Genomic DNA, 14,005 nt, shown 5'->3' on the forward strand with positions numbered 1-14,005 from the left:
TAATAGAACGTGCTTTAGTTAGAGGTGAGTGGAAAGATTGGAAAAGTGAATGTTGTTTCCTTGAAAAATTAATGGTAGGGAATTTTTGATTATCTTTTGTTTTCAATAGCCAGATATAACCAGTTCCACTAAGCTGCTGGACACCTGCACTAGAAATACTTTTAGTTGGCGGAAGATACTTGGTGCTAGAGAGGCAGTCTTTGTTATTGATATGTTATAGCCAGGGTGTAGGTACTTCCTGGAGGTGGGTACCATCAGAGAAGGGTCCATTGCCAGAGGAGACATGACTGAACAAGACTATAGCATTGGAACTTGATCACAATGGACTGAGATTAGATCAAGACCCAGGGACCACAGATAAGTGTGTACATACATCTGAGGGACACAGAATGCTGAGCTCAGTAGGAAAGTAACACAAAAGACAGCAAGCAAGACAAAGTTACTTACTATAAGAGGGACTTTTTGTTTCAGCAGGGCCTGGAAGAGAAAAATATAACCCACAAAGACTCAATTTCTTAAAGTAAAAATTTGAAGTTTGGATATAAATTTGGGACACAGCCAGAATAAACTAAAGAGAAACACAAAAAATGATACTTATCTGACATCTGAATTCAACTTAAGGTACTGTAAGAAAGAAAATAGAATTGTTAATAATGGTTTAGTACTATAGCTGTAAAAGAAAAGTTTAAAAGCATTTACCTTCCAAAGAGTTGTCTAATTGTTGATTTAATGTAAAAAGTAAAATACATTTTTTACAGATATTGTTGAAATAATTTGAATACATGGGGTAGATTTTATAACGTGCACGCATGTCCATGTGCGAGTGCTTCCCGGCACACGCATGGACGCACCCATTTTATAACATGCAAGGGGGGTGTACTTTCACAAACCTCGCACGGCAACGCAACCGGGCCTTCCCAGAGTGGACTGGGAGGGAACTTCCCTAATCCCCTGCCTAACTTTCCTTCTCCTTCCCCTCTCCTTCCTACCTCCTAAAACTAACCTATCTTGGCTCAGTTTGTTTGTTTTATTACTTGCTGCTCCTCGGGAGCAGCAGTAATTTATGCGTGCCGGCCGGCTGCGGGCGTGCACTTTCCTGGGACAGCGGCTAATGGCCACTGAGCCAGTCACTCTCCGTCCCAACCCGGCCCTCCCCGCCCCACCCCCTCAAAGAGGCCCGGCAATTGTTCGCGAACCGGGGTTTACACGCGTGGCTGGGCCCCTTTGAAAATTTGCGTGGCACGCGCCAGGCCCAGCCACGCGCGTAAACCCCAGGATTTACGCGCATAGGCCTTTTAAAATCTGCCCATTATTGTTTACTGCAATTCATAATCTTTTTTTATTTATAGTAAAAATAAAACTTGTTAAATTTGTAACACAGGACTTGTTTGTTTCAGAGGTTCTCCAGATAACATCATCAATCAGGACGTTACTCTAAATTTATTCCTGCTTCCCTTCTCTACCCTCCCCCCTCCAGGAGACTTTGCTGGATGGGTTCTGGAGCCCATTTGTGCACAGGAGACCCAGTTGGGAAGAAGGTTCCATCTAGAGAACTTGCAATACAGAAACACCTAAAACCCTACTAATATCGGCCATGATAGTGGGAGAAGATCTCTGTCACACGGAGACATTGTTTAGAGCTGCGTTAAGTGCACGTAACTTGAGTAAATGGCTTTTGAAAATTTCTACAATAGTGTGTTACATTTATATGAGTAACTCCTTTGAAAATTCACCTATTCCCTTTTCTTTCCTTTGCTTTTACAGACATTGCAAATTTTGCAAGCAGATCTACATCCATTATCTTCAGACTAGAAGTGTCAAGTTGTAAAGATGTTTACAGCAACTCCTTGGCTGAAATTTTTGCATATAATTTTTTTCTTGTCAGGTAAAGAAAAATTACTCAGATATCTTGCTTGCTTGTCAATATTGGCACCATTTCAACCTCAGCCAGCCAAAAGCTGAGTAGGCTGAATTGTTCTGTATAGCTAGATGATGGCATTATATTGCATGGTTAACTTTTGGAGGAAAATATGTTTTAAATTATTTTCTGTGATTTTGGGTGCCAGTTCTCTACTGTCTGCTGCTGTTTACCCCTGCTGTAGGCTATCCTGGAATTGTCTGGGAAGTGCAGAGCTCACTAGCAGGACAAGCAGTGGGTTAAAGCACCATCAGAGGGGATAGACATTACCAGTTCCCTGTACGTACCAGGATCATTCCAGACAGTGGGTTATGTTCCCTGTCCAGCAGATGGAGTTAGAACCATAAATTCCCAGGGGAGGACCTATATAGCCACGCCTCCCTCGCCTCAATCCTCAGTATAGTTCTAACTCCAGCAGACTGAGCAGGGGACACGGTGGTCCCCAGCACTTTTCTAGTTTTATTTTCTCTTTGAGGAATCAATTAAATAATATTAGATAAAGGTTTTCTTCTAAGGGATAGGTTCTGTAGTGTTCTGACAGGACCACTCCGTTCAAAGAGAGACACTGTTTTCCAGTCAGGAACTTGCTGACAGGCTGTGTTTTTTGCCTGTCACTTTATTTCTCTCTTCCTATCTCTTTGTTTTTTCCTCTTCCTTGCCTGGCTAGAGTGTGGTAAGTGTTATTTTTATTTCATTTACAGTCGTTGGTAGGTACAGGAATTTATGAGGGGTGAAAGTCTGTAGTGCCGACCGCTCCCCCTAGCCCCGGAGTTTTCCTTTTCCCCTCCTCCCTTTCAGGGAGTGATTGGAGTTCCCGCCCTACAGCTCTGCGACGACCCATTCCCCGGAGCTGCTCACCGTCGGGACGGCGTTTTTCCCTGATGGTCTCTTGGGGACGGTGAGGGGTCCGGAGGCCGAAGAGTTTTATTAATTCGACGCTTCAGTTGTTGCTGTGCGCCGCCCCTCCCCCTCCCTCCCGCCGCGATGCAGAAATCGCCGAACGGCTCCGGAGCTCGGCACGGGCTTCAGCAGACCTCAGAGGGATTTTCTTCAGCTTTTCCTGAGGGGGAGTATGGCTTACCTGGTAGGCAGCTTGGAGGAGAGTCGGACCGCGCTGGCAGGAAGCGGCATGCCCCGTTTCCCCTCAGCGCGGGAACGGCGGCCATTTTCTCAGCTGACTCGGAGGCAGCTCTCTCTGAGGAGGATGTCGACGCTCCTCTCCAGGTCTCCTCTAACAGTATGGAGTTTCGGAGCACAACGGACCAGGGCAGGCAAGGGGACGACGTCTCGGGGGGCCCCTCATCAGCACTTCCCGCTTTTTCGCCAGAATTCATTGTTTTAATGCACAAGGCATTTTTACAGAGCAGGGATCCGAATCTTGGAATTTGGGGTCCCCCTCCCCCCAAACTGGCCTGCTTGACACAGCTTTCGACGGCAGACCCTCCCTTAGGGAGGGCTTCTTTGCCCACAGGGGGTGCGGGGTCCACTCAGCCCCCCCCCCGTGGTTCCTTTACCGCTGCAACAACTGTCGGGGGATCCATGGCAAGATCCAGATGCAGATGATCCCTCCCTGGCGGCCCAGGTAGAAGGTGACGACCCGAGGGTCCTCCGTATTTTTCAAGCAGCGGAATTGGATGATCTCATCCCCCACATCCTCCAGGAAATGGACATTGACCCTCCTCCGGATCCTGTGGCTCAGGATCCGAAGATTAAGAAAGGGGATCCTCTCCTAGCGGGCTTACGACCTCTAGCGAAAGCTTTTCCCACGCATCACAACATCTTGCAATTGATTTCAAGGGAGTGGGATACTCCTGAGGCCAATCTTCGAGTCAGTCGAGCCATGGAAAAGTTATACCCTCTCCCCACTGATTTCTTGGAGATTCTTAAGGTTCCTGCTGTTGATTCAGCGGTATCCGCGGTCATGAAACATACTACCATCCCGGTCACGGGCGGGACGGCGTTGAAGGATGTCCAGGATCGCAAGCTCGAGGTTTACCTCAAGCGTATCTTCGAAGTTTCAGCGTTGGGGATGAGGGCTGCTATCTGCAGTTTCCTAGCACAGCGAGCAGCTCTGCGTTGGGTACAACAGCTTCTCACTTCCCAATCTTTGCCACAGGCAGAGACTATTCAGGCTGATAGACTTGAAGCGGTGGTTGCCTATGGAGCTGATGCTTTTTATGATCTGTTAAGGGTCCTCGCTCGTTCCATGGTGGCGGCGGTGTCCGCAACTGGGCGGCAGATGCTTCGTCTAAGACGCGCCTGAGTTCCCTTCCTTTCAAGGGTAGGTGCCTATTTGGGGAAGATTTGGATCGGATCATCAAATTTCTTAATGAGAATGCGGTGCACAAGCTACCAGAAGATCGTCCACGTTCTTCTAGATCTTTTTAATCCTCCAGAAATAGGTACCGGAATCAATGGAGGTCGCGTCCTACTAGACAGCAGACACCTCGGGCTCCTTCTACACGATCACACACCTGGAACCGGTCCTTTCGGGGGCGCCGCCACAGTAAGGATACTCAAGGGGCAGGTCCTTCCTCGAAGGCTTCACAATGATGCCAGAAGGACCCAAGAGGGGATCCCCCACCTGGGGGGTCACCTTACTCTCTTTTACAAGGAGTGGGCCCAAATTACGTCGGATCAATGGGTGCTGGACATCTTAAGACAAGGCTACGTATTAGATTTTGTACACGAACCCCGAGATCGTTTTCTGTTTTCTCCTTGCGGTTCCCGTCTCAAACAATTAGCAGTCCGACAGACTCTCGATCGTCTGCTACAGCTGGGGGCGATAGTACCGGTAGCGGCCTCCGAACTGGGAAAAGGTCATTATTCAATCTACTTCGTGGTTCCCAAGAAAGAGGGCACTTTTCGACCTATCCTGGATCTCAAGACGGTCAACAAGTGTCTCAGAGTTCCTCGTTTTCGTATGGAAACGCTCCGTTCAGTGTTAGCAGCTGTGCATCCGGGAGAATTCTTGGCCTCTTTGGACCTTACAGAGGCATACCTTCACATCCCGATCCATCACCATCATCAGCGCTTCTTATGCTTCAAGATTTTGGGACAGCATTTTCAGTTTCGTGCTCTCCCTTTTGGTCTGGCGACGGCTCCGCGTGTCTTCACCAAGATCATGGTAGTTGTGGCGGTGGCGCTCCGCAAGGAGGGTATCCTTGAACATCCCTATCTAGACGACTGGCTCATTCGGGCGAAGTCGAGGACGCAGAGTTACCGTGCTGTAGACAGGGTAGTACAGCTTCTTCAGTCTCTGGGATGGATCGTCAATTTCTCAAAGAGCAAACTGATACCATCCCAATCGCTGGATTTTCTGGGAGCACACTTCGACACCAGCCGAGCCAAGGTATTTCTGCACCCGGACAGAGCTCGGGCTCTGCGTGCTCAGGTAACACGGTTCATGGCACTAGTTGCTCCCACGGCGTGGGATTATCTCCAGGTACTGGGAACCATGGCCTCAACAATCGATTTGGTTCCGTGGGCCTTCGCTCATCTCAGGCCTCTCCAGAGGTCTCTGCTTTCGCGATGGAACCCAGTGTCGAGAGATTTTCAAGCAGTACTGCCCATCCCGGATGTTGTCTTGCTCAGCTTACAGTGGTGGCTGGACCCTCAACAATTAGCTCAGGGAGTGTCTCTACAGAACCCGGATTGGGTGGTCGTCACCATGGATGCCAGTCTCACCGGCTGGGGGGCTGTCTGTCAGGACAGGTCTCTCCAAGGCCGATGGACGATGGAAGGGTCCACTTGGCCCATCAATCGGCTGGAGACCAGAGCAGTCCGTCTAGCGCTGCAGGGGTTCTACCCACTGGTACGCAGTCGAGCGGTTCGGATTCTTTCGGACAATGCAACCACAGTGGCGTACATCAATCGCCAGGGGGGCACCAGAAGCCATCTAGTCTCGTTGGAGACCGACGAGTTGATGACATGGGCGGAGCTACACTTACAGCGGCTAGCGGCTTCGCACATAGCGAGCGTGGACAACGTTCAGGCAGATTTTCTCAGTCAACAACACCTGGATCCCGGAGAGTGGGAACTCTCGGAGGACGCAATGCGAAGGATAGTACAGCGTTGGGGGAGACCCCATGTGGATCTAATGGCAACCGCGACAAATGCAAAGGCCGCCCGGTTCTTCAGCCGCAGGTGAGAGCGCGGTGCGGAAGGAGTCGACGCGCTGGTTCTTCCCTGGCCTCAACAGTGTCTCCTGTATGTCTTTCCTCCGTGGCCTCTAGTGGGCAAGGTTATCCGACGGATAGAGACGCATCAAGGTCCGGTGATCCTAGTTGCACCAGAGTGGCCTCGTCGACCATGGTTTGCAGATCTTCTCAATCTGGCAGTAGATGGCCCTCTTCGGCTCAGTCATCTGCCACGTCTTCTTCGCCAAGGACCAATATTTTTCAAGGAGGCAGATCGCTTCTGTCTTGCGGCTTGGCTTTTGAGAGGCGTCAATTGAGACGGCACGGATATCCAGAATCTGTCATCTCCATGCTCCTGAAAGCTAGGAAGACATCCACGTCGGTTACTTATGTCAGAGTATGGAAGGTTTTTGAGGAATGGTGCGAGTCAAAATCGATTCTACCAACGCAGGCCTCGGTGACACATGTGCTTTCCTTCCTACAGGCTGGTCTGGATTTGGGCCTTGCCTATAATTCTCTTCGTGTGCAGGTGGCGGCGTTGGGAGCCTTCCTACGTAGTAATGACAGGGAGCTCCTGCCCTCATATCCAGATATCCTACGTTTTTCTAAAGGGGGTAAAACACTTGAAGCCTCCAATTAGACCACCTTGTCCTTCTTGGAATCTCAATTTGGTACTCCGGGCTCTATGTGCACCGCCTTTTGAGCCTCTGACTTCGGCCACACTCAAGGATGTCACCCTTAAGACCATCTTCCTGGTGGCGATCAGCTCAGCACGTCGGATCTCTGAACTACAAGCTCTGTCATGTAGGGAGCCATACCTTCGTTTCATGCCAGGGGGAGTATCCCTGCGGACAGTTCCATCTTTTCTGCTGAAGGTGGTCTCGACTTTCTATCTCAACCAATCGATAGAGCTTCTGTCATTTTTATCCTCTGATTCTTCTGACCTGCATCGGTTGGATGTCCGACGTTCTTTGATACATTATTTGGAGGTCACTAATGAATTTCGACTCTCTGATCATTTGTTTGTCCTTTGGTCGGGACCCAGGAAGGGTTGCATGGCATCCAAACAATCAATTGCTCGCTGGCTGAAAGGAGTGATTATAGCCGCATACATTGGAGTGGGTAAGTCTCCACCTTTAGCTGTTAAGGCGCATTCTCTCCGCGCTCAAGCGACGTCGTGGGCGGAAAGTTCTGCAGTTTCTTCTCAGGAAATCTGTAGGGCGGCCACATGGAAGTCTCTCCACACTTTCGCAAGACATTATCGTCTAGACATTCGCGCGCCGTCTCACGGTCAGCTTGGAGACAGGGTCATACGGGCAGGGCTGTCCGCGACCCACCCACCCACAGTATGGAATGATCCTGGTACGTACAGGGAAAAGAAAATTATTCCTTACCTGCTAATTTTCGTTCCTGTGGTACCATTTTTTCACGTAGATAAGCAGCTGAATTAGCCATGCTGTATGGGTACGTTCTCTGTGCCACTAGGTGGCGGAGCTCTCAAAGTCTAGCAAAGTCTTTTAGCTAGGTACTCCCTCCCTCCTATATCCTGACAGGATCACCTCAGGCTCCCCAGTTTAAAATTTTCCGTGCAACAGAATGCGCGGAGCTCTCTCCTTCTCCTCACAAGTTACTTTAAAAGAACATATATACCATAACAAAGGACATCAAAAATGAAAAAGAAGAAAAGAAAAATTTTACCTCAGTCGACCTGCCCTCACAAGACTGTTATAAATGTCTTGGGGCACCTTCTCCTCTCAGCTGATTAAAAGCTTCATCTCGGCAGACCTCCCCGGTTTACCGGGCTGGCACTGAGTGGAGCCCGGGGGAGGGGCGTTAATGACGTAGTGAGTCCACTCACCAGCGGTTTAAGTTCCTGACTCCATCTGCTGGCGCACCGAAGAAATAAAAAAAAAAAAAAGTTCCCTCAGGAGAACGACATAATCTTCTCGGGGCACCCCCTCCCCCCGCCCCAGTCGTTGGAGATCTTCAACTTCAGTCTCCTCGGTGGCCCTCCCGGTTTACCCAGACAGGCACCGAGTAGAGACTGGGAGGAAGGGTGCTATCTTCACCTACCGGCACGTCGAGGATCTAGGCTCCGATCCATCTGCCGGTGCTCCGACTCGAAGCATCAACTGCGCTCCGGCGCACCGAGTCATTGACCCGCGCTCTGTTTCGATGTGCGCCGGCGAGCCATGTCATCGCGTGCCATATCATTGACTTGCACGTGAGCGTGCCAACTCAACGCAACCTCTGGGAGACCCGAGGAATGCATGCGACCACTGGGCGCACCGAGGCATAGACGCTACCTCCGAGCATGCTGAAACATGCATGCTCGGAGGTAGCAGAATCATCCACGCGAACTACGGCGTGCCAAGACATTTCACACGGGCGCAGGAGTTATTGATGAACGCAAATGCAGATGCGCGTGCTGGGCGCTTGAGTCACTGATGCGGGTGCGGGTTTGCCAAGAAGCTAACACAAGCGCCTAGGCCAGAGCTTTCCAAAGTGTGTGTCGTGACACTTTAGTGTGTCGCCTGCACTGTGCCGGTGTGTCGCGCAAGTCCGGTGCACGTGACGTGGTATACCGAGGAGAGGTCAGAGGGGAGCCACTGTGGCCGCCGGTGGACCTCATCCCACTGGCGACTGAGTAGTGAAGTATCGCTGTGCTGTGCCGGAGACACCCAGCAGGAAGATCGGCAGGGCCGTGGTGGAGCTTATGTCACCACGGCCCAAAGAAAAAGGTCACGTCTAAACGTGCAGGTGCTCCTCCTCCTTCCTGCCCACGCAGCCCCAGAAGAAAAATGTTGCTGGAGCCGCATGGGCAGGAAGGAGGAGGAGCATCAGTCGCGTGCAGAAGAGGAGCAGCGTTGTTGCAGCAGGCTGAGAAAAGGAGGAGGCCCGGTTGCAGGGTCTCCACTGCGGATTGGCCCGAGAAGATCAGGGCCGCCGCTGCCGCGGATTGGCCCAAGAAGATCAGGGCCGCTGCAGAGCCCATCCTGCAGCGACCCGTGAAGAGGAGGCCCAGAGGTAAGAGAGAGGCTGAGAGCCCGTAGAGTGCGTGTATGAGATGAGTTGAGAGATTGTGTGCATGTATGAGATGAGTTGAGAGATTGTGTGTGGGAGTGAGGACCTGAATGTTTGCAGAGACAGCATGTGAGAGCCTGTGTGTGAGAGACAGCATGTGACAGTGAGAGCCTGTACTTGAGCAAGACAGCATGTGGGAGTGAGAGAGAGCCTGTGTGTATGAGAGTCAGATAGCATTTGTCAGTGAGAGACTGTGTATGAATGATTGTATGAGTGAGAGCCTGTGTGTGTGTGTGAGAGAGAGAAAGCATGTGAGAATGAGAACCTGACTGTGTGTTGAGGGAAGAAGATAGATGGAGAGAAAAGAAATAGAAAAAAAGACAATATGAAAGGAATTGGCAAAAAAATAAGAAAGGGGAGGTGGAACAAAAAAGCCTGTGACCAGCCGATTAGAAAACTAAGATCAGACAGCAAAGGTAAAAAAAATAAATTACTTTTTACTGATTGGCACATGTAATCTTTGGTAATGTGCAAGAGTAGCACTTCCTCTATGCGGATCTCACAATGTACGAGATCAACATGGAGGAAATGGAAACCCACGGGGCCAGCATAGAGGAGGCAGCAGAATGGGCTTCAGTGCCAGTAGCTGCACTCAGTGCCTCCCCAATAGCCATGCGGCATCAGTGACAGTGGCAGAAGAGGAATGAGTGAGGTTCCGAGGTTGCTGGCAAAAGAAAGAGAGGGGGTCTGCCTTTAGTGTCTGCGTGTGTATGAATGGTAGTCTGCCTGGGGGTGTATGTGTGTGTGAATGCATGGGTGCCTGCCTGAGGGTGTGTCTGTGTATGCGAATGAATGGGTGTCTTCCTGGGGTTTGTATGTGTGAGAATAGGTGCCTGCCTGTGTGTGGTGTGTGTATGTGTGTGAGTGAGAATGAATTGGTGCCTGCCTGGGGGTCTGTGTGTGTGAGAATGAATGTGTGCATGCCTGGGGATGGTGAGGGAGTGGTGTGAGAATGACTGGGAGCTTGCCTGGGTGTGTGTGTGTTTGTGTGAGAATGATTGGGAACTTGCCTGGGTGTGTGTTTGTGTGTGTGTATGTGAGGGAGCCAGAGAGAGTAAGAGCATGAGTGTGTATGAGAAAATCCAGGGGAGTAAGAGTTTGTGTGTGTGTGTGTGTGGGGGGGGGGTGTGTGTGGAGGGGGAGAGAGTGTCTTAGAGCCTGAGAGTGTGTCAGTGTCTGTGAGAGCGAGAGGTTATGGTGGGTATAAGAGAATGAATGTGTATGTATGTGACAGTGTATGTGTGAGAGAGAATGGATATGAGTATGTGTGAGAGTGAGAGGATAACCTCCTAATCCTTGACAATATCAGGGTGACTGGAAATCAAGAGCTCCCACATATGGACAGCAGGGGCTTTTTAAAATCCTTATTAGTTTTAATTATTGGGTGTTATTTGATATATGTGCTGTTTTGAAATAATATATTAGTGGTATTTGGGAAATTGTAAAAAATATATATGATTTTAATTAATAGAAATTATATTTATCAGTAGTTTTAAAATATTCTTGTATTAGTATGGTTTTACTATTATAACTGATGCTTTATGTTTCTTGATTGTATTTGTTTTATGAGGCATGGTGGTTCTGTTTTTCCATTGTTAATACACAGAGTCTGGCTTTTTGGGGTTTCCATTTCAGTTTTTGTCTAATTTATGCTCCTTTATTTTGTATTCTGTATTTGGTGAGGGTCTGCCTCTGCTCTGTGTGTGTGACCATGATGAGAGATTCTGCTAGCATAGGGATCTATAGCAATCTGGTTTGTTTTGTTTCCTCAGTAGGTGGTGTATTGGTATTCTAGGACCCAGTGTAATATTTACCCTTGCTTTTTCACAGGTAGGGTTATTGTTGTTTGAGTCCTTGGTGTTATTACTGTTATGTTACAATGGGATTGCAGTATAGATTTTGAGTGTCTTTTTTTTGCGGGGTTTTGTGTTGGTTCACAATGCGCCTGGCAGTGGAAGGTGTTTGTGCTGCTGTTACTGTGAGGTGACACCAGAATTTGAAAATATCTTTTAGTATGATGAGCTGTAAGGGAAACATCCAAGCTCCATTATTTGGGGGAATTTCAGTGGATGCTATCAAATAATTTTATAGTGTGAAACTGGCCAGCTTTTTAAAATTATGCAGAAGCCCCTTTGGACTTTTTTATTAACACCAAATATTCAAAAGCTGTGTTCATCCCATCAAGCTCATATATCTCATTAAAGAGGTAAATTGAATAACACAATAACTTTGTTTTATTATTGTTACTCATAAATTATAACAATAACATTAATCTTGGAATATTATATATTTTTAATATAAATGTAAGGTTTTCACAAGATAGGTTGTGTTGTGAAACATTTTATTATCTATATATTTAAGGAAACGTACATAAATTGTCGAAATACATTTCGTTCTTTTAACCTTTAACCTCCTGGTTTGGTAGTAGTCTGAATTACTGTGTCATGAAATTATGTTTGTCTAAAAAGTGTGTCACCAACATGAAAAGTTTGGAAAGCTCTGGCCTAGGCACTGACGCAGGCGTAGATACACCGAAGCTATGACCCAGGTACGAGTGCCTCTTAACACTACGCGTGCCCAAAGACAGCAAAAACCCCGTCATTGCCACGAACGCACTGAAACTCCAATAAGAGCGGGGGAACAGAGGCTTTAAAGAGGGTGCACACCCCCAAACCACTGACGCGTGCCCAGGGACACCACAGACGCATAAATGGTCCGTCGTCACGCTGCCTTCGGCGATCCAAAACACAAGTGCATCCGAGAATTCCGGGGGTGCTCACAATGGGGCCTACATGTCTGCACTTGTAATATGACGCGTCCACATCGCGCTTCCACGCTGTCACTTCTGCTGACTACCCAGCCCATTGGTGTGCACCGCCGCGTGACTGTACAACTCGATTGTCGGCCCTACATTCCTGTGACAGCACTCATGCCATAGCATGATCAAGTGCCACATCGCGTACGATACAACTGCACCACCCATGTTTTATGGGCTGACAGTGGATGCCCGTGGATCCTACTTAAAAAAAACCAAACAAAACCAAACAAAAAACTATGAACGCTGGCAAGGTTTATAGATCATGAACACTTATATAAGGGCATGTATGGTGTTCGGGCCTCATGCGGCACGAAAGGGTTACAAATACTTCAATTGCCCACAATGGGTCTTCATTAACCCATTTACCAACCTTCCATAGCCACCGCTGTCGGCCCATACAGGCATCATCTCCAAGCACTCATCTCCGCATTGCCATATTCTCCAACAGTGCTACTCATACCCTGCTGCACTACACGCTAACTTACAAAAAAAAAAAAAAATTTTTTTTCCCGACACGGCTTTGCCCGCTGCAAGAACCACGTGGAGGATGCTCCCCTTCCTACAGACGAATGGCTTCCTTTCAAGTGTTCAAAAAAAAAATAAATTCCGACCTTCTCCAGGTCTCAGCCTTTCAATCCAAAGGGATCTCCATACAAGTTACTAAACCTTTCTTCCAGAACACTGAAAACTTCACGACACCTTCTTAGTGAAATCCACGGCCAACACCATAATGGTTAGATCCTGACCTTTCTCGGAGGACAAGCACGGTGTGATATTAAATGCCGAACCATCCTATTTCACGGCATTCTTCTGGATAACACACTGGCAAAAACATTGCCAAATGCAATGTCAAGTTAATACGATGAACAACCTTTCACCTGTAAAACCGGAGAATAAAGATCATGTCTCTGCCCGTAGCTGATTCATCTAAATTATTATAACAGCAGTGGTGTTATAGTAGTGAGCTGAGCTGCCTTCCAAGCAGTTGACCCAGGTTTGATTCCCAGCTAATGCATCCGTTTAAACCTGAAAGCTTGGTTTCTTTACCCATACTGGTGTCAACATCCTTCACCTTGGAAAGTGACGCGGTAGCATTCTGAAACCCCTGCCAGCTTCAACGTGCCATCAGGTTTCCACTCCCTTTATCCCGAAACAGATCAATCTGACCTTTATTCTCGGTGCTACACGGAGAGTCTCTATGTCTCTCTCTTCCATTTCATTTATTACTGCACTCCGCACTACAGAACTTTGCTACCTCAGTGGTATCCCACCCCATCCCTTCCCTAACCTCCACTGGCACTCCTCTTGACAAGGACGACTATAGCTACCATCGAACATGAATCTGAGTTCTTCCACAGGATTCCTAAGGAAGAACAAATCCTCACCATCAAGGTTCGTCACCAGGGATTACACGGGACTACTCCCATCCTTTTTCCGCAACATAGGATCCATATCTTTTTCTGCCTCACCGATCACCGGCAAATGGCAGTTAGCCGATCTGCCCCGCGACCAACCTTTGCCTTTTGGCCTGATCCACAAGATGTACATATGCAGAATCCCATCTGCGACACACCCAGGCCTTACAGTTCATTGTAACCGATCTTTGAATCATTCAAGGCAGATTACTCCGTTTAAACCGAACACAGGAGCGACTACCTCGGACCTCGACACAATGAGTCCTCTTCATTCTCGATCACAGGACATCTTCATTCTATCACGCGTCTTCTACGATTCCACAGGTGTTATTCACACATAGTCTACTACTCTACTTCACAATACTACAGTGACAATTCGCCAGGCCCTAACTGTTCTGGGGCACGTAACAGAACCATCTACTTAGTTCTGCATACGCGCCATCATATCCGCCGCCTGCAATGCGGTCTCAAGCACAAATAATAATCACCGCAGCATCTGAACGAATTTCAGACACAAGCTCTATCAACTTTGTACAAACTAACACTGCACAAACCTTCATGATCCACTACAAGGGAAAGATAGTCATGATTCACACGGAATCCGACTTCCATTGTTCTCTTTAAACAAAAA

The 14,005-nt window shown here is 48.3% G+C and overlaps 1 protein-coding gene across 9 annotated transcripts in view; it reads left to right on the forward strand.

Moving 5' to 3' along the window:
* LOC115098699 (protein NLRC3-like) overlaps nucleotides 1-14,005 on the forward strand; it is a 157,216-nt gene that overhangs the window by 30,608 nt on the left and 112,603 nt on the right. For 4 of the 9 annotated variants that reach the window (XM_029615513.1, XM_029615512.1, XM_029615517.1 and 1 more), the window contains one exon: nucleotides 1,765-1,885. In XM_029615513.1, coding sequence (XP_029471373.1) covers nucleotides 1,831-1,885 — 55 coding nt within the window. In that variant the 5' untranslated portion in view covers nucleotides 1,765-1,830. Of the gene's footprint in view, nucleotides 1-471; nucleotides 622-1,477; nucleotides 1,665-1,764; nucleotides 1,886-14,005 lie in introns of all 9 variants that reach the window. The other 5 variants (XM_029615514.1, XM_029615519.1, XM_029615515.1 and 2 more) reach the window with 4 other exon arrangements.

This window comes from Rhinatrema bivittatum, chromosome 9 (assembly GCF_901001135.1).
Source record: "Rhinatrema bivittatum chromosome 9, aRhiBiv1.1, whole genome shotgun sequence".
NCBI lineage: Eukaryota > Metazoa > Chordata > Amphibia > Gymnophiona > Rhinatrematidae > Rhinatrema > Rhinatrema bivittatum.